Genomic DNA, 22788 nt, shown 5'->3' on the forward strand with positions numbered 1-22788 from the left:
AACAAATAAGTCTGGGTTAATTCCACAAATGTAATTGCAAAAGTCATTGTATCTAGATACACAGTGCTGTGCAGGGGATTCTAAATTATACACTGATTCTTTAAATACTGCATATATAAATAATTTTATCGGATCCTTAGGTTTCATGTAGCTAACACATTTGTATTTTTTCAAATATAGACTCGTAGTCATGCTTTTCTGTTGTTTAAATTTTAAAAGCATTTACAGTAGCACTAATATTTAGTATGCCCTAAGGTTTCTTTTCAGTGAAATTATTCATCTTTGGAAAGTAATCATGGCTGAAAGGCAAGTCAAATACTACTACTGCTTAGTTAAGTTTTAAATTTCATCTTAACAGAAATCAATGTTATATCTCCTAATTCTATTCTTATTCTCATGATGATACATTATTTTTTCATGACATGATTATACTTTAGAGTTCAGAATTTTTAAATCTATAAAATGATAAAGCTAAAACATGTGGGAAGACATACAATTCTGCTGCTCTATTTACAAGAAAACAGTTATGTTTCAATGGCAAAATCATGCAAAATGCCCATAATATAGTGTGAAATGTAGAAGTTACTCTTTTTCCAAATTCATTGAATCCCTTTAGCTTCACATTTAATGGGAACTCTGTCAGACTGCTGTAGAAACTAAAGAAGTAGAAATTCTAATAAATCTGCACTGAAAAGAATAACAAAGAGTATGGACAGAAATAATTATGCTTTCATTGGATATATAACTTGAAGGCTTAAAGCAACTAAAAAAATGCTTCTTTATAATGAAAAAATTTGGCTCCCTAGGACAGTGAAATATACAACTGGCTCTTTTTAAAGATATTACATTTCTACAGCACTTGCCAAGTACAGGGGAAGAATGACCTCCCTGCTCCTGCTGGCCACACCATTCCTGACACAGGGCAGGATGCCGTTGGCCTTCTTGGCCACCAGGGCACACTGCTGGCTCATGTTCAGTCAGCTGTCAACCAGTACCCCCAGGTCCCTTTCTGCCTGGGCACTGTCCAGCTACACTGTCCCCAGCCTATAATGCTGCAGGGGGTTATTGTGGCCAAAATGCAGGACTCGGCACTTGGACTTATTAAACTTCATCCTATTGGACTCTGTCCATCCATCCAACCGTTCCAGGTCTCTCTGCAGAGCCCTCCTACCTTCCAACAGATCAACACATGCTCCCAGCTTAGTGTCATCTGCAAACTTATTAATGAAGGACTCAATACCCTCATCCATGTGATCAATTGTGGCAAGCACATCTACAACAATCAATAAAGATATTGAACAGAACTGGCCCCAGGACAGAGCCCTGAGGGACACCACTGGTGACTGGCCACCAGCTGGATGCAGCACCGTTCACCACCACTCTCTGGGCCTGGACATCCAGCCAGTTCTTTACCCAGCAAAGAGTGCTCCTATCCAAGCCGTGGACTGCCTGCTTTTCCAGGAGTATGCTGTGGGAGACAGTGTCAAAGGCCTTGCTGAAGTCCAGGTACACAATATCCACAGCCTTTCCTGCATCCACCAGGCAGGTCACTTGGTAATAAAAGGAGTTCATCACCTGTTGTTCCTGCTGTTGCTCAGGGAGTGGAGTGCTTCCGCTTCTCCAGCACATGGTCCCTCCCATGGGAGACAGTTCTCCATGAACTACACCAAACCGAGTCCATCCCATGGACAACAGTTCTCTATTAACTTCTCCAGAGTGGGCCACTCTTACCCAGGTTCAATTCTTCAAGGACAGGCTACTTCAGCATGGTTCCCCCACAGGGTCACAAGTCCTACCAGGAAACCTGCTCCAGCATGGGCTCCTGGAATGATTCTGCAGGTCCCTGCCAGGAGCCTGTTCCAGCACAGGCTTCCCACAGGGTCAAAGCCTTCTCTCAGCATCCATCTCCTCTGGTGTGTGCCTCTTCCATGGGCTGCAGGTGGAACTCTGCATCCCCATGGTCTCTCATGGTCTGTTGAGGCACAGTGGCATTTCCATGGGCTGTATCATGGGCTGCAGGGGAATCTCAGTTCTGGAGCAACTCCTGCCCCTTCTTCTGCACTGATCTGTCTGTCTACAGGGCTGTTCCTCTCACATCCTCATCCTGCTCTTCTCTGGCCACAAATACATCTGCACAATAAGTTTTTTCCTTCTTAAATATGTTTATCACAGAAGGCTACTGCCACTGATGGGCTCATACTTGGCCAGCAGTGGGTCCAGTCTGGAGCCAGTTGGGATTGGCTCTGTCAGACATGGGAGAAGCTTCTGGCACCTTCTCACAGAAGCCACCCCTGTAGCAGCCTCGCTACCAAAACCTGGGTGTGTAAAGCCAATGCACTGTGCTCACAATCGGAACATAAAATACTGCTCCCCATCAAGGTCCTTAATTGTTGTCTGTGGGTTCTCTAACACTGATTTCACTGTTCTTTCAGAAGCATGACTTGCTCAGTCACAATGATTTTTTGCAGATGAAAAAAGGGATTATTAGCACTTAACAAAAAAGCTGATGTACTATTATAAAACCAATGTACTGTCAGAATATGAGACTCATTAATTTAAAAGTGAAGAAAGCAAATTATGAAATTGTCTTACAGGTCTTTTTATAAATTTATTACTTTATCAAATGTTATGCCTTTTTTTCCCCTTTAGCTATGGTTGTTCTGAGCAATTTGGAACCAAATACAACTTATGAAATCAAAGTAGCTGCTGTAAATGGAAAAGGGCAAGGAGAGTATAGCAAAATTGAGATCTTTCAGACCTTACCTGTCCGTGAGTAATACTTGTGCTGTTACATTATTATTATTATTATTATTATTATTATTATTATATCCCTATATTTGAATTATGATCCACTGTAGATAATGTTTCAGGTTTATTATAATCCACTTCCCAGGGTATTATATCAGTTTATATCAGTTTTTACATTGTTTCTCAGAAATCATGTTTTGTTATTCCACCCTTTCAAGAAGTATGAGTGCACTTAAATTGGAGAATTTATCCCATTATCTTACATTTTTGAGATTCAGAAAATCCTTTTTTTTCATATAATGGAGCACAAACCATGAGAGATACTAGAATAAGGATTTTTTCTCATTAACACTTAGGGTATTATCCACATCTAAGAGAAGCAAATTGGCCATTTCTGGAGACATTTCTTCACCAAATTATGGCGCTATTGTTCTGCAATTATCAAGAATCAAATAGAAATCTTAACCTATGGAAGAAATGATGACAAAAAATTGTTTTTACTATGACTACATGCAAATGAGAAATTCCATGAAACCAATTCTGTATTTGTAATAACTGTTAGCCAGAGGTTCAGATTAAAATATTAAGGGCATATGAAAAATATTTTTCTCAAATTATCTTTAAATAGAGACAACAGTAAATAAATTAAATACATAGAGAGAAGAAAAGCAAAGAAACTACCAGATGGCAGTGTACAGTAATCAAACAAACATATTGAAATACATCAGCAGCTACTGCCAGACGAGTCTGTCATAAATCTCTTGCAACAGAGCTGTTTCCTGAATAGGGCCGTACTCAGTGTAGCTATTACTGGCCTTAAGGGAATGAACAATAAAAGTAATGTAACTACAAAGAACAGAAAATATTTCTGTGATATTATATTATGTTAGATTACATTACAATATATTTATTATTATGTTATGTTATATTATGTTTTATTGCATTATACGTTTCTTCTGTCCCAAAACATTAATTTGGCAGCTTTCAAATTTTTTTTTTTCATTGAAGCATATACATATTCTAAATATATTCCAGGACAGATAAAATAATTTCCTATTATTCCTATCAGTACACTTGATGAAAGAATTACAGAAAGACATTATACCTATATATATATATGTATAATATGTATCTTTCTATCTGATAGAAAGCTAGATAAGTTTTATGTTGTGATCTAAGTAAGTTTATCCTTACTTTAATAAGTACTAAACACAATACAATTATTTCTAAAGGAACAGTATATCTCTGGGTAAATGAATGTTTACAGATATTTCAAAGATAAGACACTTCGGTATATGTTCATTTAGGATCTCTTTTTTAAAAAATTTAATAGGCATTGCATATAGAAAAGATAATATGTGAATTTTTGACTGTGAAAGTGCCTGAAAGTGGCCATTAATATTTTGATTGCATGTTTAAGACTACCTTTATCTTATTATTATCACTAAGACATTTGGTTTTAGATTTGAAAATATTATTCCTTGCTTTTACTCTTGATATTGACTTCTTTAAGAAGTTGTTATTCTAAGATAACTTTTACTCTAATTTGTCTTGGTACATTAATTGGAGAGTAAATTTACTTTAAATTTAAAAACAGTATTGCAATTTAGAAATTTCACATAGGATTAAAGGTTAAGTTATGGATGCTTACATGTAAAAGAGTGTCATTTAAACTTCAGTATGAGTAACAGGTTACCAGCCTTGCTGAATTGGTGATGAAATGATTTTGAAAGGAAATTCCATTTAAAAGTGTTGGAAGTCAGAAGATCTCAAACAAATGAATATTTCTTTCATACTTCACATAATTGTATTTCCTTCCTTGTATGAGGAATCTACATTAGAAAATATTTCAATCACAGTATTTTACATTCTTACAAAGGCTGTTTTCTAGTGCCTGGAATGGTTGTATTTATTTTAAGTTTTTGATTAATATTAATATGGACAAGTTCCTAGATGTAATTTAGGAGTTATCTCACTGCTGATTTATTATTATTGTTGTGTACTGTTTGTTTCCTTATTTAGGGGAGCCAAGCCCCCCTTCAATTCACGGACAACCAGAGAGTGGCAAGAGTTTTAAACTTAGCATAACTAAACAAGATGATGGAGGTGCCCCCATACTGGAATATATTGTCAAATACAGAAGTGTAAGTATTTCAGATAATCAAAGTAAGTGAATTATGCTTGTTAATATCTGTTTTTAATGCAGAGAAAATTGTTGATATTATTTGAAATTTACCAAAATAGTTTTCATTCCAGAAAATATTAAAAAAAAAATATATATATAGTATGTTTTCTTTTAGAACTAAGTTGCAGCTCACAGCATATAAAATAATAATTGCAAAAAAAACAAAAAGCATTCAGCTATTCCCAAATTTATACTGAAAATTCATGTTTCCAAGAAAACTATATTCTTTTTTGATTGCATAGTGAAAGAGGGACATTCATGTTTAGCTTTTAAAAACACAGTAAATTAGCAAACATTAAAATTACACTCTTAAAGGTTGTTTGAACAGCAAGTTTTTAATCTATTATAAATGCATCTGTATTGATAGAAAGCTATATTGGAGTGCTCCATATTAATTGTAAATGACATTAATTAGCTGATCACATTTCATATATTTTATTTGCCTGAATTCCAAGTCTCATAGTACAAAAACCACTGGCACATTGTTGTGAATTTCATGAGTTTCAGGGCATATATCTGTTCTTAGACAGTCATCAGGCAGAGTTTTTTTGCATTCTGCCTTCTAGAAAGCTCTGTTTTGTTGTACTGTCCTCATATCTGGCAAGTTTAAAAACCAGGCTTTTCTGCAGTATATAATATATTAAAAAAAAAAAAGTTTTGTGGGTTTTTTATTACTATCAATAATGTAGCTAAAATACATTTCCTGATGTACTGTGTTTAGAAAGGATTGGATTGAAGAAGTAGCTGCAGAGCTGGAAAAAGTGATATGTTTCATTCTAGTGTAAATGTTTTAAAAATTTCCTTGTGTAGTACTTTTATTGAGTAGACCCATTTTACCGGAGTGTTACAGCAGAACTTCATGTCCATGAAGAGTCTAGAAAATTGAGAATGTAACAGTGGATATCTAGGCATGTTAAATGGAAGGTAGTGAGGACTGTATTTATTCACAGAAAGAAGCAATTTTTGAGAAAGTGACTATAGAACCTGTTGGAATGTAACCAAAAAGAAAAGACAGAGCCTTAACTTGTAATAGGTTTTTTGTCACATTTCCTCATGTTTACTATAATGTAACTTTTTGGTTATAGTCTAGGGATCATCCAAATGCTAAACCTGGTGTGTAAAAGTATTGTCCGATGTTAAATATAACCAAATAAGATTAGTAGCTCCAAATTAATTGAGAAATATTTTATAGCACTCTTAAGAGTAGTCTGGGGGAATGACCAGAAGATATTCTGCTATCACTGATTCCTAAATCTTAATTGACCTTTTTAAATGATATTCCATCCAGTGAATACAGTTGACATAAAAGAAAAGTAATAGCAAAGAAGACGAGGGTAGTTAAATATGCAATACAAGATAAAAATGGACTTTTGCAGGATTGAACTTCCTAGTTAGATTACAGTGCCTTTATGTATTTACCACTGAGTACAGAATAAACAGTTTGAATATAAGCATTCATGCAGTATATAGAATTTAATCTGTTTTTGTGATTAAAATAAGATACATTCTTTTGTTTCTATCCCAAAAAATTTTGGAAATCTAATTTTGATCTTGTGTTTTTAGTAAGGTACTATATTACAGTATGAAAGATTACTTTTCCTGTGTGGTGTTGGAAGGTAAATGTGCAGCTTAAGCAGTAACTGGAAACTTAAAAGGTTACTGAAGAAGATAGCTTTTCCTTGGACCTCGAATCCTTAACTCCTTGAACTTCCAATTGAAAAAGCAATTTGACTAAATTAAGAGACTTTCTACAACAAAAGAAGCAGAATAGGTTTTTTGGTGTTTTAATCAGCAAGAATAAATGCTATTTAAAGTTCATAATTATCTGTTGACTGCTTCTCTTCCATCTTCCTCATTGGGAATGTTTAATTAGCTTTCCTATAACTCTTTTCAGCCTTATTATTAGCACCTGGACCAATGTATTTGCTTGCATGTTTGAAGAGCATATTTGATAACAACCTATAAATCAATGGCTTTTTCTTCAAAAAGTTAATTCACCCATGTGTAAGTTTTATACAGAATTTTATTTTTTTTTTTTTTTTTTAACTAGAGGAAGGGCAGCCTTTAAGATATTAAAGCAATGTTACAGCCTGGTTGAGGGAAATCAGTAAGTTTTTTTCTGGAAATCATGTATTTCATTCTGTTGAATATTCTTTTCCTAACATCAGTTTCTTCATATTATGGGCAGGAATTACTGACTACAATCAGACTACAGCAGCTTGACATTCTCTTCTGTATTCCAGAGTATTAGGTTCAGTGCAATTTTTATGATTAGCAGCCTCAATAGTTTTTTCGTGCTGTTGCACTAAGAAAGTTGAGACAGCCTAACAAAGCTTCACTGATGGAGTCTGAGGCTAATGGCACATGTTGACTTCAAAGTTACCTTATAAATGAATAGGAAGGGAGAGAGTAAAACAAGGGAAAATTGTTGCCCAGTAACCAGCTGGAAAGAGCAGTGATGGGAATTCTCTAGGGAAGTTTCCTGTCTGGTGCCAGAGATGATCAGCCAACCACACTTCTCATAGGAACTCTAATATTTTTTCATGGGGCCCAACTCAAACTTACCTTTGGTTCTTCTGCTTATGGTGCTTCCAAAGTTGGTTGGGACACACATGATGCCATGCTGGTGTTTCACAACAGATGTGAAGATTTATTTATCCATGTAAATCATGGAAATGTGTAATCAATTGGTAAATGGCTGTTACCTAATGGGGCATTTACCAAGAACCAGAGTAATAAATTAAAATCAAGAGAGGAATGTTGACGAGACAAGGAGGGCCAGGAGGAAAAGAGCAGTTGGGATACAGAGGAGAGGCTGTCACAGCAGCTCAGGGCAGTCAGGTGGCCAGGACAGACAGCCAAGAGAAAGGCAGGCTACAGAGCAGCCTTTGGAAAGTGTTTACACTGCTTAAGCTAACTTCACAATGCTTAAAAAGAAAGTTCTGAATAGGTGTCTTAGCATTTCTGAACTGTCGGGTCACAGAATGCCAACAGTAAACTACAAAAAAATAAAAGAGTGTGGTGAGGGGAAGAGGGTTGTTTTTATTTTTCCCTGGCAGGGCAAATTTTAGTGAAAATTTGGAATTAGAAAAGAATAATAAAAATAACTCTTTTATGGTTATAAACCTTTTGATAGATGCAAGAAAAATTTACTAACGTGACTGGTTTTTACAGGCCTAAAACTTGTTCACCTGTTTTTAACCTGTGACAGGGTTACTAATAATGCTCTGAATTTTGGCAGATAAGAGTTTGATAGTTTATGTACTTTGCTCTGAAGCACATTCTCTCTTTTCTGACTGTGTTGATGTAGCACATGTTGATTTTATTCCTTTATGGTGGGTTCTACAACAAACTTCATAGATATAGAATATTTTAAAAGAAATAATTCTCATTTGCTCCCACTCTGAGATACTGACCAAAAAGCAGGTAAATGCTTTTGCATCTCTAGGTTCCAGTCTACCTGCCAGATCCTCTGACTTTCTGTGCATTTTAGTACCATGTACATTACCAGATTTTTTGTGCTTGGTTCGGTATTTGCCCCTGAACTTTTTTACCCATACTACCAGACCTAGAAATCCCCAACATGATGTAATTAATTCTATTGAAGTCACTGCTTTAAATGACCAGATTTTCTTCTGTGAGGATTTCTTGATATCTTTTCCTGCTAGCTTTCAAGACAGTGTGGTGTCTCCTGTCCATTTTTTCATCACAGGGACCACCATAATAAGTCTGTTTGAGCTGAGCTTTCAGCTCAACAATTTAGAGAGGATGGAGAATAAGAGAAGGGTTGAAGGGGGTCAACCACTTTTTCTCACTTTTTACGAGATCCCAGAGAATGTGATTTTGGATACAATGTAGAATGACCATTAAGGAGAGAGATGTTATTTTCCAGACTGGTAAACTGCTGCCTAAACAATGGTTTGGCTTTACTTTCACTGTTGTCGGGTGTACCCTCAGTTTTGAGAAGCAGTCAAGTCATGGTACACTGGAGTTTTATACTGCTTTGTTTAGTTTTTGGTTGGTTTTGTGGGTTTGTTTGGCTCAAGAGAGGTGGTTTTGGTTTTGTTTTTGTCAGGGTATTTAGGTGGTTAGGTTACAGCTGTCTCAAAAACCTACTTCTTAGACTCTTAAATAAATTTGACTGATGCTTATATTATGAAAAAAAAATATGAAGCCAAAGCTATATAAACCAATATATACACATTTATGAAATAATTATGTGAGGATTTTTTGGTTAATTTTGTTTTCTGTTAATATAAGCCTGAAGAGTATTGGAAGTGGGCAATAAAATCCCTTGAACTGCCAGTCACTAGCTAGGTTATCAGTGGCCATTTGTAAAGGAGTATATCTGCATAATATGAAACAAAATAAGATGCAAATAAAGGAACATTTTTATCTCTGAGGTTGCAGATCCCATCACACTTTCTGTAAATGTGCATTTGTTGCTTGATATTAATGATTATTGAAGACATTTATATTAATTCATCCCCTAAACTAGACTACTATTTGTAATTCAGAAATTTCATTCCTTTTGTTGTAGAACTCTGTGCATATATAGAGTTTTCTATAAATTTTAAGTATTAATAACAGAACAACCTAATAATGTACAAAGTGATCTCTTATCGTTCTCTCTTCTGCTCCTTAAGCTACAATTGAAAGGGTCATATATTAAACAGGTAGATTTGTGGGAAGATTTTCCTGCCAGACCCATGATTTGTGTTCTCATCCCTCTTTTTCCATTTCTAAGCATGTAGTAAATCAAATGTGGACACCCTACTGAGCTCTGCTTAGGGGAAAGTGCTTAATAATGCAATATAGCTGAAATAACAGCTATAATGAAGGACATAGAATTTATTTTCTTTTTTTGTTTGTTTGGTTGGTTTTGTTTGATTCTTGTTTTGGTTTTGGGTTTTTTTGTTTGTTTGTTTGTTTGTGGGTTTTTCTTTGTTTTCTTTTTATCTTCTTTAAAAAGCCATAAGCAGACAGTACTCTGGAAGATTTAATCTCTCTATAGAACACACCGTGCTTTCCAGATACTTTATTCCTCTTCCTCCTAACTTGTCTTGGTTACTCTTCAAGAAAGTTTTCTGTCTTTGCACTTAGGGCTTGTTTCATTTATTTATAAGTTTCATTTATCTCAATTTACCTGTTTGGTTTCAGTTTCAACTAAATTATGGTATCTCTGGCATAGCATATTCAGGTATCTTGTGACATTTCAGCTCATTCATTATTTTTCATCTGACCAAATTGTGGAACACCTGTCTTTTCACTTGTTCCTCTGTCTGCAGAAGTGCACCGTTATTCCATTCATCACATAGATTTTTGCAGTTTGTTTTCAAAATATTCTCATATCTCTGTTTTAAATACTATCTTTTTCTGCAGAAACTGTATTTGCCTGCATCTTTAGTTTCCAACTTAGTATATTATTTTGTCTTTCTATGTTTCTGAAACCCTTTGGAATTTCCTAGTATCTTCAATGGCATCTGTGCACAATACTGAGATTATGTAGGGAACTTCTGATTCATGTTGCTATTCTTTGAAATCTACCTTATTTTTCCTAACTCCTCCCATTCCTCACCAATTTAAACAGACTTTAAAGTACAGTGCTACATAACAGTGCTATTCCTCATATCACTAAGGAGTATTTTCATATGCGTATTTCTATCAGTATTAGATCCTTCTATTTCAGCAGTGGTGTACAAAAATATATTTTGTAAAAGGAGTTTAGTATAGTGAGAATGTGAGTGGATTAATCCAGGTGATTGCAATAGAAAGTATCTATAAGGATATGGGAAAGTATCCTTTACAGAAAATACTGTTTTCACAATATGATGAACAAACTGTTTTTACTCTAGTCTATGTAGTTTTTTTCATAATTTGTAACTGACCAACCATTCTGATGTTTTTCACTAGTCTATCACTGCACCAAGTAGGAACTTTCACCTGCATGAAAATATTCCTGAAAACAGGTTTTGTTGGATTTTAATCATTCTCAGAACTATCACATGACAATACCAATGCTAACACAGACAAAACAAAAAAAGTTTATGAAAAGGTGAAAACAGTATGGAAAAATTGTCAGCCTCAGACCTGATAACAAATAAATTATTGCAGCAGTGCACACAAGGGAATTTAGTGTGTCCTTTATTTTCTGAAGACTGGGGACAAATAAAAAGCAAGTCATAAGGAACATGATTGGTCCCTGAACTCTCTAAATTAGTTGCTATTTTCTTTGAAACCTGCATCAGTGAAAAGCAAGATGCTTGAGGCTTTAGGCTCAGCAAAGAGCCTAAATATAAGCTGCTGAGTAGTGTGCAGCTAAAAAGTTATACTTGCAGCTATTATAAGTTTGTTTGGCTTTCAATTTTCCCATATGGTTTATACCCACTGATTGGGTCTGTCTTGCTTAGGGGTTGGATGGCCACGATCTGTCTCTCATGAGATATTTGAGCCCTGTTGTACCTCAGTGTCTCATAAGGGTAGGAATGCATGGATTCTTGCTGACTGTTATTGGCTGACCTTTGAACAAGATGACTTTATGGCTTGACAATATATATTGTTTTATCCTTCTTCCAATTAGTAATTATGTAATTTCTACTTGTATATATATATATGAAAAATTGTATTATGCACTCAAAGTAGCAATTGCAAAGGTAAGAACTCCAGATTTATGAAATGCCAGAATTAAGTTTGCAACCTAAGTCCTCATTTGTTCTCTTTGTATAGATGTCTTAATTACCTGAACTATGAGAAATTACAAGAATCCTTTTTTGTCTAGGACAGCATCCTAAAGGTTTGCATGTATCCTCTCACAGGTGTAGACATAGTACTTCATATTTTCTCAATGATGTTTATATTCTTGAATACAACCTAATTTGCGAAATGTTCCCATATTGCTACAATTAGTGTGTATTTTGTTAAATAACTAATGTGTGATATAAGCACAGCTGGACTCATGAACAATTCAAGAATGAGTTTAATGGCAAGTTTGTTTGAATGAATATTTATCAAAATGTAATTGAAATGTCTGTATAAAATAAACTTCTTACATAATTTATTTTTAGTATTTTGTTATATAAGTGATTAGCCTGCTGTTCTATAAAATAAAACCCAGTATTTGAGCAAAGAATAATTTGAAGCCAAAAAGTTTAAAAGGATTGACCACAAAATTCTCTAAATCCACATTGTGGAAACATGATAAGGAGAAGTCAAAATTACAAAAAAGCCTAAGTACTCAGAACTCCAAAATTAGATCAGTGTTCATAACCTCTGTAAAGGCAACACCATATCTTTGTGCATCATGTACATACAGACTTTAGACTATATATAAATAATACAAGAGTTTGGGAGAATTGAAAGAAATATTTTCATCTTTACAGAAAGATAAGGAAGACCAGTGGCTAGAGAAAAAAGTACAGGGTAGTAGAGACCACATCATCTTAGAGCATCTTCAATGGACCATGGGTTATGAAGTACAAATTACAGCTGCCAACAGACTGGGTTATTCTGAACCAACATTGTATGAATTCAGCATGCCACCAAAGCCAAACATTATTACAGGTAAGTTAATTTCATAGTGTTTTCTGTCTATGAATTATTTCCAACTCATAATTCACTCTGTATAGTTGAGCATAACGTAACTGAAGTCTTGGACTGGAAAAATGTGACCCCAGATTTTATTATCAGCAAAAAATTGATTCAGGACCCTTAAATGGTACCGTCTCCTAATTTTCTCTTAGTAATGAAGTAATTTTTAAGTATAGAAGAAACATTGTTTCTTCAACCCTGTTGATGGCAATCAACAAGAAATAGTGTATTTAAGATACACCTGGTTTTCAAGTTGCCTTGTGTTTCCTATTGTCTGGTTAAACCGGTTATTTTCTAGAATTCTTGATTTCAGTCCCATCTCTACATGTGCTTTGAGCTATACATGTAATGAAGGCATTTATTTTAGTGTCTGATGAGGTTAAGACTTCAAATATTCTTGTTTAGATACTGTCTGAATGATTCACCCTAACATAGTGACCAGTCTTCTATGAGGCTGATCTACAACATTTGAAATCTATAGAAACTTTGTTCATATTTTTGAGTCTGTAAATAGGAAGGTTTGAAATTCTATTTAAGAAAAACTGCATTTTAGTTAAGTGTGAGTGTATGAGTTTTAATGCTTTCCAATATAAGGCTTTATTTTAATGCAACAATGAAAAATTTTTTAGTTAACTATAAACCTAAAATAAGGTATTTTCTGAAGTATTATGGGTAATTCTAATTTTTTATAAAGAAAATACTATGAGGAAAAAATTTCAAACTTCTAATTAAAATTATGAGCTGCAATTATTTCCAAATTAGATCAGCATCTTCATTACCATTTTAAAAATCAGGTTCTAAATCCTCTAACATAGTATTTTATGACTGCCATTTTTAAAATTGTTACTGTATTAGAATCAAGAAAAAACTTGCCAAATAAATACAATGGCAATTATATAAAAATGTAAACCATATTAATGCCTGTATTTTAATCTCAACACCTGACTAGCATTGGTACAGTGCCAACGAGCTGGAATGAGTCATGGACTAGTGTGCTTTCAGAAAATTTTGAAATAACTGGCTATTTTTTTCTTGTCTATTGTAAGTTTCCTTCAAGTATATTTTCAGGAAAGTTTTCTCAAGATCTCTGGAAAATTTTCGAATATTCCTTATAGGTTTTTTTTTTTTTTAATATTGGATGCATCCTTACCTTTTATTTATTGAAAAGAAAACACATTTGTAATTCATTCATAGATTCAGTTCTAATACAAATATTTGGTTTATGAACTTGAATTAAGTAAAGCTGATTTGCACCTTGATTGAAATTCAGGGTCTCAATAGGTTCTGTGTACTTGTTTTTAAACAGGCAGAGCTTTGTGATTGCCATCATTCAGAAATAAAATTTCCATGATTGAAAAAGAAAAGTAAAAAAGAAATGTAGGGAAAATCATTGTCCCACGGAAACAAAAATATCTGTCAAGTAGAAAAATAAGTATAAACTTACTAATGGAAGAGATAAGGGATTTTTCAATTTTGCATATGTGAAACAAAAATATTACTTCTTTTGCAATGCATTCTAACTTTAGCCTTTTATAATTATATAAACTATTCTGGACTATTGCCACAGCTGCTGTAGAAGAGAAAATTAATTCTCTTCAGTAAATGATAACATACGTGGTCTCTAGACAGTCAAGTAAAAAGTAGTTTAGTTAATTTAATTTCAGAAGAAAGATAGAAAACCTGTATCTAAAAAGAGTTTTATAGGTTCTTAGGGGCTTTTTCCTTTCAGTGCTCTCCCATAACCTCTACGTAGTTATAAGAAGTCTGTTACACTATTTAACTTCAAGTCTTATTTATAAGAATCATTACTGCAATTATGATTGTGGAACTAAATAGTTTCCTTGACAACTGCTTTTTCAAAGCCTGAAAAAGAGTGTGAAATTCCCATCATGAGAACATTCTGTAGGCGATTTTTAAAAGTATGTCAAAAGACATTTAGAATCAGTGGAACATTAGTCTTCATATTCATAAGTCAGCATGATTATCTTGTTTTGAAATGACATAATATTGTAACTACCATATAATATTATATACATATATACATAATGCTGTAAAAATATGAATGTAATCCATTAAAGCATAATACAGTTTATGTATAAACTGCTTAAGTTTGAGCAGAAATATTCTTTCTGATGTCAATTAACTCTGATGATGCACTATTCATTAGAGGCTTTGGTATAAACAGCTAGGTGTCTACAGATAAATTTTAAACAGGACATAGGCAACAAGAATAAAACTAGGTAGACTTTTAAATGAAATCTGCATCATTTGTCCTGTGCTCTCTCAGTAGTTACAGTAATTGAGGTTTCCTTTCATATTATTAATGTAATTATTAGAAAAGCCTCTAAGACTTCTGAAGGTGTTCATCTGCATTTGCCCAAATTTGTGGCACTTTAGCTAAATTGAGTGTTTATGTCTGGTCCTAAATTTAAAGAGAAATAAATCTGTAGACCCTATTTGTGCAATCTCATGAATATTCCTTATCCCAAGCATATCTTGTGGGTTAACTACATATGATACATATATAATACATATATGTATACATATGATATATGATATATGATATGATACATATATGATACATATATTATACATATGATACACTGGTGAAGTGTATGCAAGCTAATGCAATAAATCAGGGAGACTGAAGCAAGACTAAAGGGAGATGGAAACAAGGACATGTTGGCTGTCCTTCAGTGGGTGCTTAGTAAGGAAATAGGAGTAGTCACAAGAACTTAAACCTTGCTTCTAAATTCTGCAGACGGAGCTTGTTTGTGCTTTCAAAAGCCATTGGATATCAGGCAGAAGTAGTAATCCCTGGGGATAGGAACTGGAAGCCAAAACTCTACTTATGTGAATATGCAACTCCTGTGGGCACTGAATCCACAGCTTCTGCTTCCTAGGGAAGTGTGCAAGTACCAGCTCCTGGCTGCAAGTCAAATCCCATGATAGCACAATATGATGATCTTCCAGTAATAGTCTTAGGTCTGGGAAGGAGCTTGAGGCTGCAAATTGATCGCTGGCATCAGGGAGATGCATAAATGAGACAGACATTCCTTTAAATTTTCATATGGATGGCCTCAGCAACCTCCAAATGTAGATCTACTTGTTTCATAATGTGTGCTCCTAGGCCTGTAACACAGTATCCATTCACTGAGCCACTCACATTTGTGATTAGTTCTCACAATTTGTAATCCTTTTTTAAGAAAGTTTCCTGGTTTTCTAAAGGTTTTATCAATGGAAACTTGCACTGACTTTGAGAAATGCCCAGCAAACCTTCTTAAATAAATTTGATTTAAATTCTATATCTATATTTCACATTTCACTTAGGCATATGAACATGAACTCATGCTTGGGGAAAGAGTGACAGAGTCTTAAATGCAGTATTTTATGTGTTCCAAAATCTCACTAGGGATGTTGGTTAGCAATACTTGCAGGCAGGTGCAACTCTAGCCTCAGTGTGTTTGCCTCTGAGTATTTATCACACTTTTAGTGCTGATTTGTCATGTTTTATTAAATTTTCTTCAGGGTTATCTATACTGTTGAGCTTCTAGTCCTGTGGGATTGTCAAAGGAACTGTGTGTTTTAGCTCTTTATCTATGTTAGGAGAACACGGACTAACTTCTGCAGCCATAAAAGCCCCTGGGAGAAGCTCAAGTCCATTAGCTCCCAGAGCTGACTCTACAGCCCATTTGTAGGGGCCCTTTCACTCTTTCTCTACAGCAAGAAGACAGAGATCCTGTCTGTACCCCACAGCTGGTACAAAAGTGTCCAAATTTGCTGTCATCCTGAACCATTACAGTTGCAACCTAAAAACACATGTACAGGTTTATACTAAATCTCAAAAGAAGATGGAATGGAAGGTGCTAAAAAAGATCCTTTCTGCAAGTGTTAAATATATTTTCAGGAATTACCAGAAGATTTATGAAAGTGCCATTTTCCAAAGGCTCTTATCCAGTCAGTGCTGTTACTTTGAAAGGCCAGTATATATATTAAAAATGGTTGCAAGTTGTGTTTTATCACAGTTTTTTTTTCTTCTTCACTAAAAGTTAATAACAAGGCGCAATAGTGGGAAAATGAAAAAAACATTTGGAGATAACAAGAACCTCTTAGATCCATTTTTCTTACTTTATGATATTGGTTGTTTGAGGGGTTTCTATTTGTTTGTTTTTTTCCAATAATGCATGAACTTTGAGAGTAATTTTTTATTTCCATGCCTGAAAACGTTTTAATTCCTTGAACATCTCATTTATTTTTTTTCCATGCATGTGTATCACTACACTTTAAATCACATAGTGGGAGGCAAAAGAGGGACACTAATACATAGTATTTTTTCTCATCACCACCAATGTCAAATGTGATTTTTATCAGTAGTTTTTACAAAAATACAATGTGATCTGCAGTGATCTTGATGTGAATGCAAAACAAAAACAGCTCTTATCACTGCTTCAAGTATGTGTGTATATATTTGGGGTTACATTTATGTATATACATTTTATGATGTATTACTAGGGCTTTTGAGCTATTTGGATGGTGTTTTGTTAGAATAGAAGCTTGGATAAGGTTTTGCATCCAGAAAATCAAAATTACTAATTACAGCAAAACAGAAACAAGTTTCCCTGATTCTCACAGTTTTCTTTCAGGGCAAGTATTTTCCTTGAGTTTTGCTCTCAGTCAAGAAATTAGGTGATCTTTTGAGGATAGAAATAAATGCTATACGATCCCATCTGTGTAGCTGGGGAAGGTTTTTGTTCCTGTCACCTCTTGCAATCAAAGAGCATATTCTCTTGCTGCACCCTGTCTCACACACCCCTTCAACCCATGGGCTGTGTGGGTGCCCTGGCACAGTCTCCCTAGCTCTGAAGGGCATTGTCTCCTTTCTCTGAAGGTTTGACTCACCCTTGACCATGTGTTCACTAGGAGAAGCCAAAAAGCCACCTTCCTCACTCATGTTCTGTTCTCCACCACAAAAGCATGTAACATTCATTGACTGACCATTCCTGTGGGCAAACTTCCAGTGTGAACAGTCCTTTGAAACACTTTTCCTAGATTTTTATTAATTTAATATCTGTTTGAAATCAGATTTTATGTGATTACAACCAAGCCTCAAGGTCAGTATCCTGTGAGAACAGGCTTGCATGGCCAAGGCCTCTGCTGTCATTTCCATTAACCTTTCTTGCCTGTTGTTAAACTTGGTGTCCAGTAGAACCCCCAGGGCCTTTTCTGCAAAGCCGCTTTCCAGCTGGGTGGCCCTTAGCTGTGAACTGGTCACCAGGATTGTTTTTCCTGGGGCAGAGATTTGCACTTTCTCTTGTTGAACTTCCCAATGTTCCTCTCAGCCCCTTTCTCTGGCCTGCTGAGGTCCCTCTGGGTGGCAAGACAACTGTCTGGTTCCTCAACCACTCCTCTGAGTTGTATGTCATCAGAAAATTTGCTGAGTGTACTCAGTGCCCCATCACCCAAATCATTAATGAACAGAATTGAAACCCATATTGACCACTGATTTGGCTTTTTGTAGCTATTCTCAGTTCTAGGAAATGTTATGTTTCATCATTAGAAGTTTAATTAGGGGAATTGTAGGGACCTTTAGTTTTCTTTTGTATTCTCTTTCCATAGAAAAAGCTATAAAGGCTGCCAATAGGTACTTGAGCCAGGACCAAATGTCATCACTTGTGGCTTACAAATTGCCTGTTTAAATCTCCGTAAAAAGACTGTAGAATCTTTCAGGACTGGCCTGATTTTAAGCCTATGGTTTGTGACTACACTCTGTGTGTGTGTGTGTGTGTGTGTGTGTGTACATGCCCAAACATCCATCAGTTTGTGGATTCTGATAACTTTTGAATATAGCTGACAATTTCACTACATTTGTCAGAGAATGGAGACTTCAAAATTAAAATATTCCTGTAATTTCCTTATAAAGTCTTATCTGAGAATAGAAGTAAAATTCTCTGTAGTGCAATAGGCAAAATATTGTATTAAACCCTCACACACTTCTAACAATTGGAATGATTTGGAAAAGACTAATTGAAATTTTCTGACCCTTGATCCTTACACCAACCTGGACAGCTGCTGTAAATTTAAACCACAAAAGAAAAATAAAAAATGCAGAAGAAGTTTGAAAGATTTTCACAGGTAAAATTTCCTTTCCACTGATCTGAAAATTTAAGTCTCTTTTGTATGATTTTGTGCATTACAGGATTTCTCAGACTGTCTCTACAGATCTGACTAGTTAGAGCTTTAGCTAAATCTAAAATCAAGAACAAAATGCAGGAGTCAAAAAGGAAAGCCTGTGGGATGTCAGTCTCCTTGGAGCTCTGATCATATTCCCAAGGCAAGGAAGAGCTGCCGCATTATCCTTGTTAAGTTACCTGACTCATTTTCTCATAGGCTGAAGGATATTTTAATTCCAAAATAAGAATTTGAAAATAGGGCTTTTGTCTGTCTTTTGTTCACATCGTAATCCTGAGCTAAAAGTGTAAAGTAAATTCTTCAGCCAATATTGCTGTGATGGAAGAATAATTTTATTTTCTGCAAAGAGTAGAGAGATGAAATATATCTTTGAGATCTCCTGCTTTGAGAAAAGAAGTTGGTAGGACTCACACCAATCAGATTAATTAATATCTAAAACTTCAGAAAGATAACAGCCCCCATGAAACCTATTTGGTTTTGTTTTGCAAACCAGTATTAGAATTGCTGAATAAGAGCCATCAAATCCTGGAGATGATCATTGTTGAAAGTGATAGGGTGTGTTCTTGCTCTAGGCTAAAACCAGCTGTTTGCTCCATTCCCTGCAAAGACTAAAGTTATTACATGAAAAGGGATAGAAATCCCTCACTAAAATTGATAGAACCTATTTGATATGAATCAGAGAGAGAGACAAAAAGGCTTGCACCATCAAAGATTTTAAAAGGAAAAAAACATTATTTTTTAATAAAACCTAATTCTTATGGTACAGCTATCACAGACATTAACTACCACTGAATAGCAATGAAGCAGCAATCAAAGAGCTATTCTGTATTCTCAGAATTTCTGCTTCAAAAGGAATTAAATTTTTTTCTTTTATCATACGAATTTTAGTTTTCTTATCTTTTGGGATGCTATGAGGAAAAAGGAAAATCTCTATAGATGTTTAATGTTGAAGTGCAAGGCCACACTTTACATGTATGGTAATCTAATCCTTATTATTTTTTGCAGGTAATTGCTAGCATTATGATGCTTTCTAATTAAAATATCTGTGAGTGCTAATTAAAAGATTAAATGCTTAGGTATATCTCTAAAAATATTTAAAAGCTAAATTTTTGCAGTAAATGTGGAAGTTTAATGTGCTCAAGGTTTGTGGGGTTTTTTTATATATGAGTATAGAGTCTTTTTTTCGATGACTATTCGGGCCAAACTATTTAAGTCTTAAGAAAAAGAATTGGTTGTGAGTTTTGAATGGCTTGAACACAATATGTATAATTGGAAACATCAGAGTAGAGACATGGGTGAGGATGGAAAAATGTCCATAATTGTTCTTAGTTTATTTACATTGCTGCCTTTTCTACTTGATAGTTGTCTACATATCATAGTTATCATGTGTGTTTTTGTGCAAGAACAGGGGCATTTGTGTGATAAGAAGATAATCCATTGGTTAAATATTATGCATACAAGAATATATTTAGCTTTATGGTTTGCTTCCATTACAATTTCCAGAATCAGTTTTAAAGTAAAGATTTAACCAAGGTTATTGCTTATGCTGCATAAGATTTTATACATTTTCATTTCTTTTTAAGTATTTTTAAAAATATTAGTTTAACACTGGTATTTATCAGTACCAATATAATAATTGTGTCACTGTATCTGGAGAATAAAAATCTAGTCAATGCACTATATATTGCATAAATTTGACTGTATTATTTGCCAAAATGTGAAACTTCAATATAAATATTTGTAGAAAAAATATATTCAAACTTTGCAATTGTAACCAGACATACGGTGAGGATGTGAATATCTAAGAAGCTACTTTGTTCTCACTCTAGTGTCAAAGTCAATATCTAATTACCAAGCTGCATGTGATAATTGCATGGGTCATTCATATTTTAATTGGATCTGTGTCCATATTATTGAAGCCAGTTTTCATGGTGGCCCATTGTGAACTCCTACAATAATTCAGGAACAAGATGAAGCCATTAGCAAGGAGAAACAGATAAACAAGTTTGTCTCTTCTTGTGTATGACTGGAACCTTCTTTTTGTGTGATTATTGACACAGTTCTAGTTTCTCCTTTCAGCCTATGGGCTGATGTTTCTCCTTGCTTTCAATACTCCTTGCTTTACATAGTCAGTAGTCACTATTTCTGCTAGTTACAGGACAGTGTTACATGGCAGTTTTGTGAGTTCCAAGTACTTCTAACATAAAAGTCAAAATTGTATTTAGGTTGGGCTTGGCTGAATCGTCTCAAGGGGAAGCAAAAAACATGCTTCAGATTAGGCACTTAAATAAATGGTTTTAAAATAAAACCAAACAATTTGCTACTTTGACTGCTGAGGAGGACCACATTGCTGCTATGGAGGCACACCTAGTACTAGATTATATAGATGTGACCAGGGTACTTCAATGGTTGCCATTCCATCTGTGCTTTAATCATAATTTGATGTTACTGTTAGAGTAATGTCTTTCAAGTGACTGTCTTTGGCACAATGTAAACATATTTTTTTTCTTTTTTCTTTACCACTGTCACTTTTTTTTCCTTTTTGATACTTCCTTTTTCATGTTGTCTCAACATTTCCACTTTTTTTTTCCTAAAATTTACTTCTTTTTCATACTCTTGATTTTCTATAACTATTCTTATCCACACAGACAGATGCTGTGAAGCTACTAGATGTGAAAATGGAAGCCAGTCCCCGCAGCTGAATGCTGCTGTTTTCTCTTTCATTGTAGTCATAAGTTTCTGGTACATGCTCTTATACTGTTCTTGATAAGGCAAGCAATATGTATTCTTCCTATCTCTCCTAATTTTTTATTTGCAGGAAAATAAACACAGGCTTAAAAAATTTGTAGTTTTCTATAAGTCTTCCAAAATTTCCATTCCTAGTCAAGATCCTAAATAGTATAATTATTTCAGTCTGTGTGTGCAAAATTCTTCAGTGGGCTTTTTGGAAGCCTGGTGAATTTTGTGACAAATTCAACAGATGATGCTTGACACTCCAGTCAGACAGAACATGGAGAATCTGACTTACTGAATTTGATCAACATGATTTGATTCTATTTTCTCAACTAGATTTTGATTATAAGAAATTAATGCAGAGACCTTACCACTGTCAGTCACACAGCTTTCCAGGTACACCACCAGTTCATCTTTCAGGAGAGTATTTTCATTTTGCATTAATCCTTTGCAAAGAGTTTTCCTTTCATGGGTTCCTGACACAAGGTACTTAAAACTTTATGCTTAATAAAAATGGTTCAAGTCCAGGCTGGATGGAGCTCTGAGACACATAGTCTAGTGGAAGGTGTCCCTGTCCACACCAGAGGGTTGGATGATCTTTAAGGTCCCTCCAAACCCAGGCCATTCTATGCTTCTGTGAATACAGACATGTTTTGTACTTTCTAATGGATTTTAACAAGCATGTATTCCCTAACCAATTATTTATTAATTGTTTTAGTTGGTAGTGTTTCATTTCAAGTACTTTTTCTGTGCCTCTCCACTGACATGCCTCAGCGCATAAAATAGGTCCCTGCCCACCAAAGTCACGTCTTGTGACTGCAGAGGTGCCACATTTCATTTCATGGCATCTGTAGGACTTGGAAGCTCCAGGGGTTCAATTTTGACCTGTAGTAAAAATGGAAAAAGCATTTTTTCCTGTTTTATGTATTAAAATCATGGATTATGAGCTCTGCAGCAGTGTGTGCAAAACCTCAGGAAAAAGATTTTATTTAATAAGAGTCCATATGTATATTTTATTGCATATATTGGATTTTAAAATTCATGTAGTTGTCTAGGTTTATGGTTCATTTCTGTGTTGCATACAGAATAACCTGAGAAAGCAAAGCACTTAAAAACTAAGGCAGAATTAAATATTTATTTTAAGACAGTTCCCTTCAAATTGTTACTAAATATAACAACCTTGATAAATTAACTGTATATGTTGATTTTTTCCTCCTTATAGTTTATACCTTTTGGGATCTAAAATAATTATCTTACAAATTGGAAATTGGTCAAAAGTAGGTATCTATGTATCTTCACTCAGTTAAGAGATTTTCTTATTTCTAAGAAATATTGATAAGGATGAT

At 34.7% G+C, this 22788-nt stretch overlaps 1 protein-coding gene across 2 annotated transcripts in view; it reads left to right on the forward strand.

The window, feature by feature from the left end:
• Window positions 1–22788, forward strand: part of NCAM2 (neural cell adhesion molecule 2) — a 277680-nt gene that overhangs the window by 232915 nt on the left and 21977 nt on the right. Inside the window, exons 13-16 of one of the 2 annotated variants that reach the window (XM_068180672.1) lie at window positions 2650–2769; window positions 4771–4892; window positions 12313–12493; window positions 21358–22632. In XM_068180672.1, the coding sequence (XP_068036773.1) occupies window positions 2650–2769; window positions 4771–4892; window positions 12313–12493; window positions 21358–21476 (542 nt within the window). In that variant the 3' untranslated portion in view covers window positions 21477–22632. Of the gene's footprint in view, window positions 1–2649; window positions 2770–4770; window positions 4893–12312; window positions 12494–21357; window positions 22633–22788 lie in introns of those variants that run through there. The other variant, XM_068180671.1, reaches the window with a different exon arrangement.

This window comes from Anomalospiza imberbis, chromosome 2 (genome assembly GCF_031753505.1).
Source record: "Anomalospiza imberbis isolate Cuckoo-Finch-1a 21T00152 chromosome 2, ASM3175350v1, whole genome shotgun sequence".
NCBI classification, from domain to species: Eukaryota; Metazoa; Chordata; class Aves; order Passeriformes; family Viduidae; genus Anomalospiza; species Anomalospiza imberbis.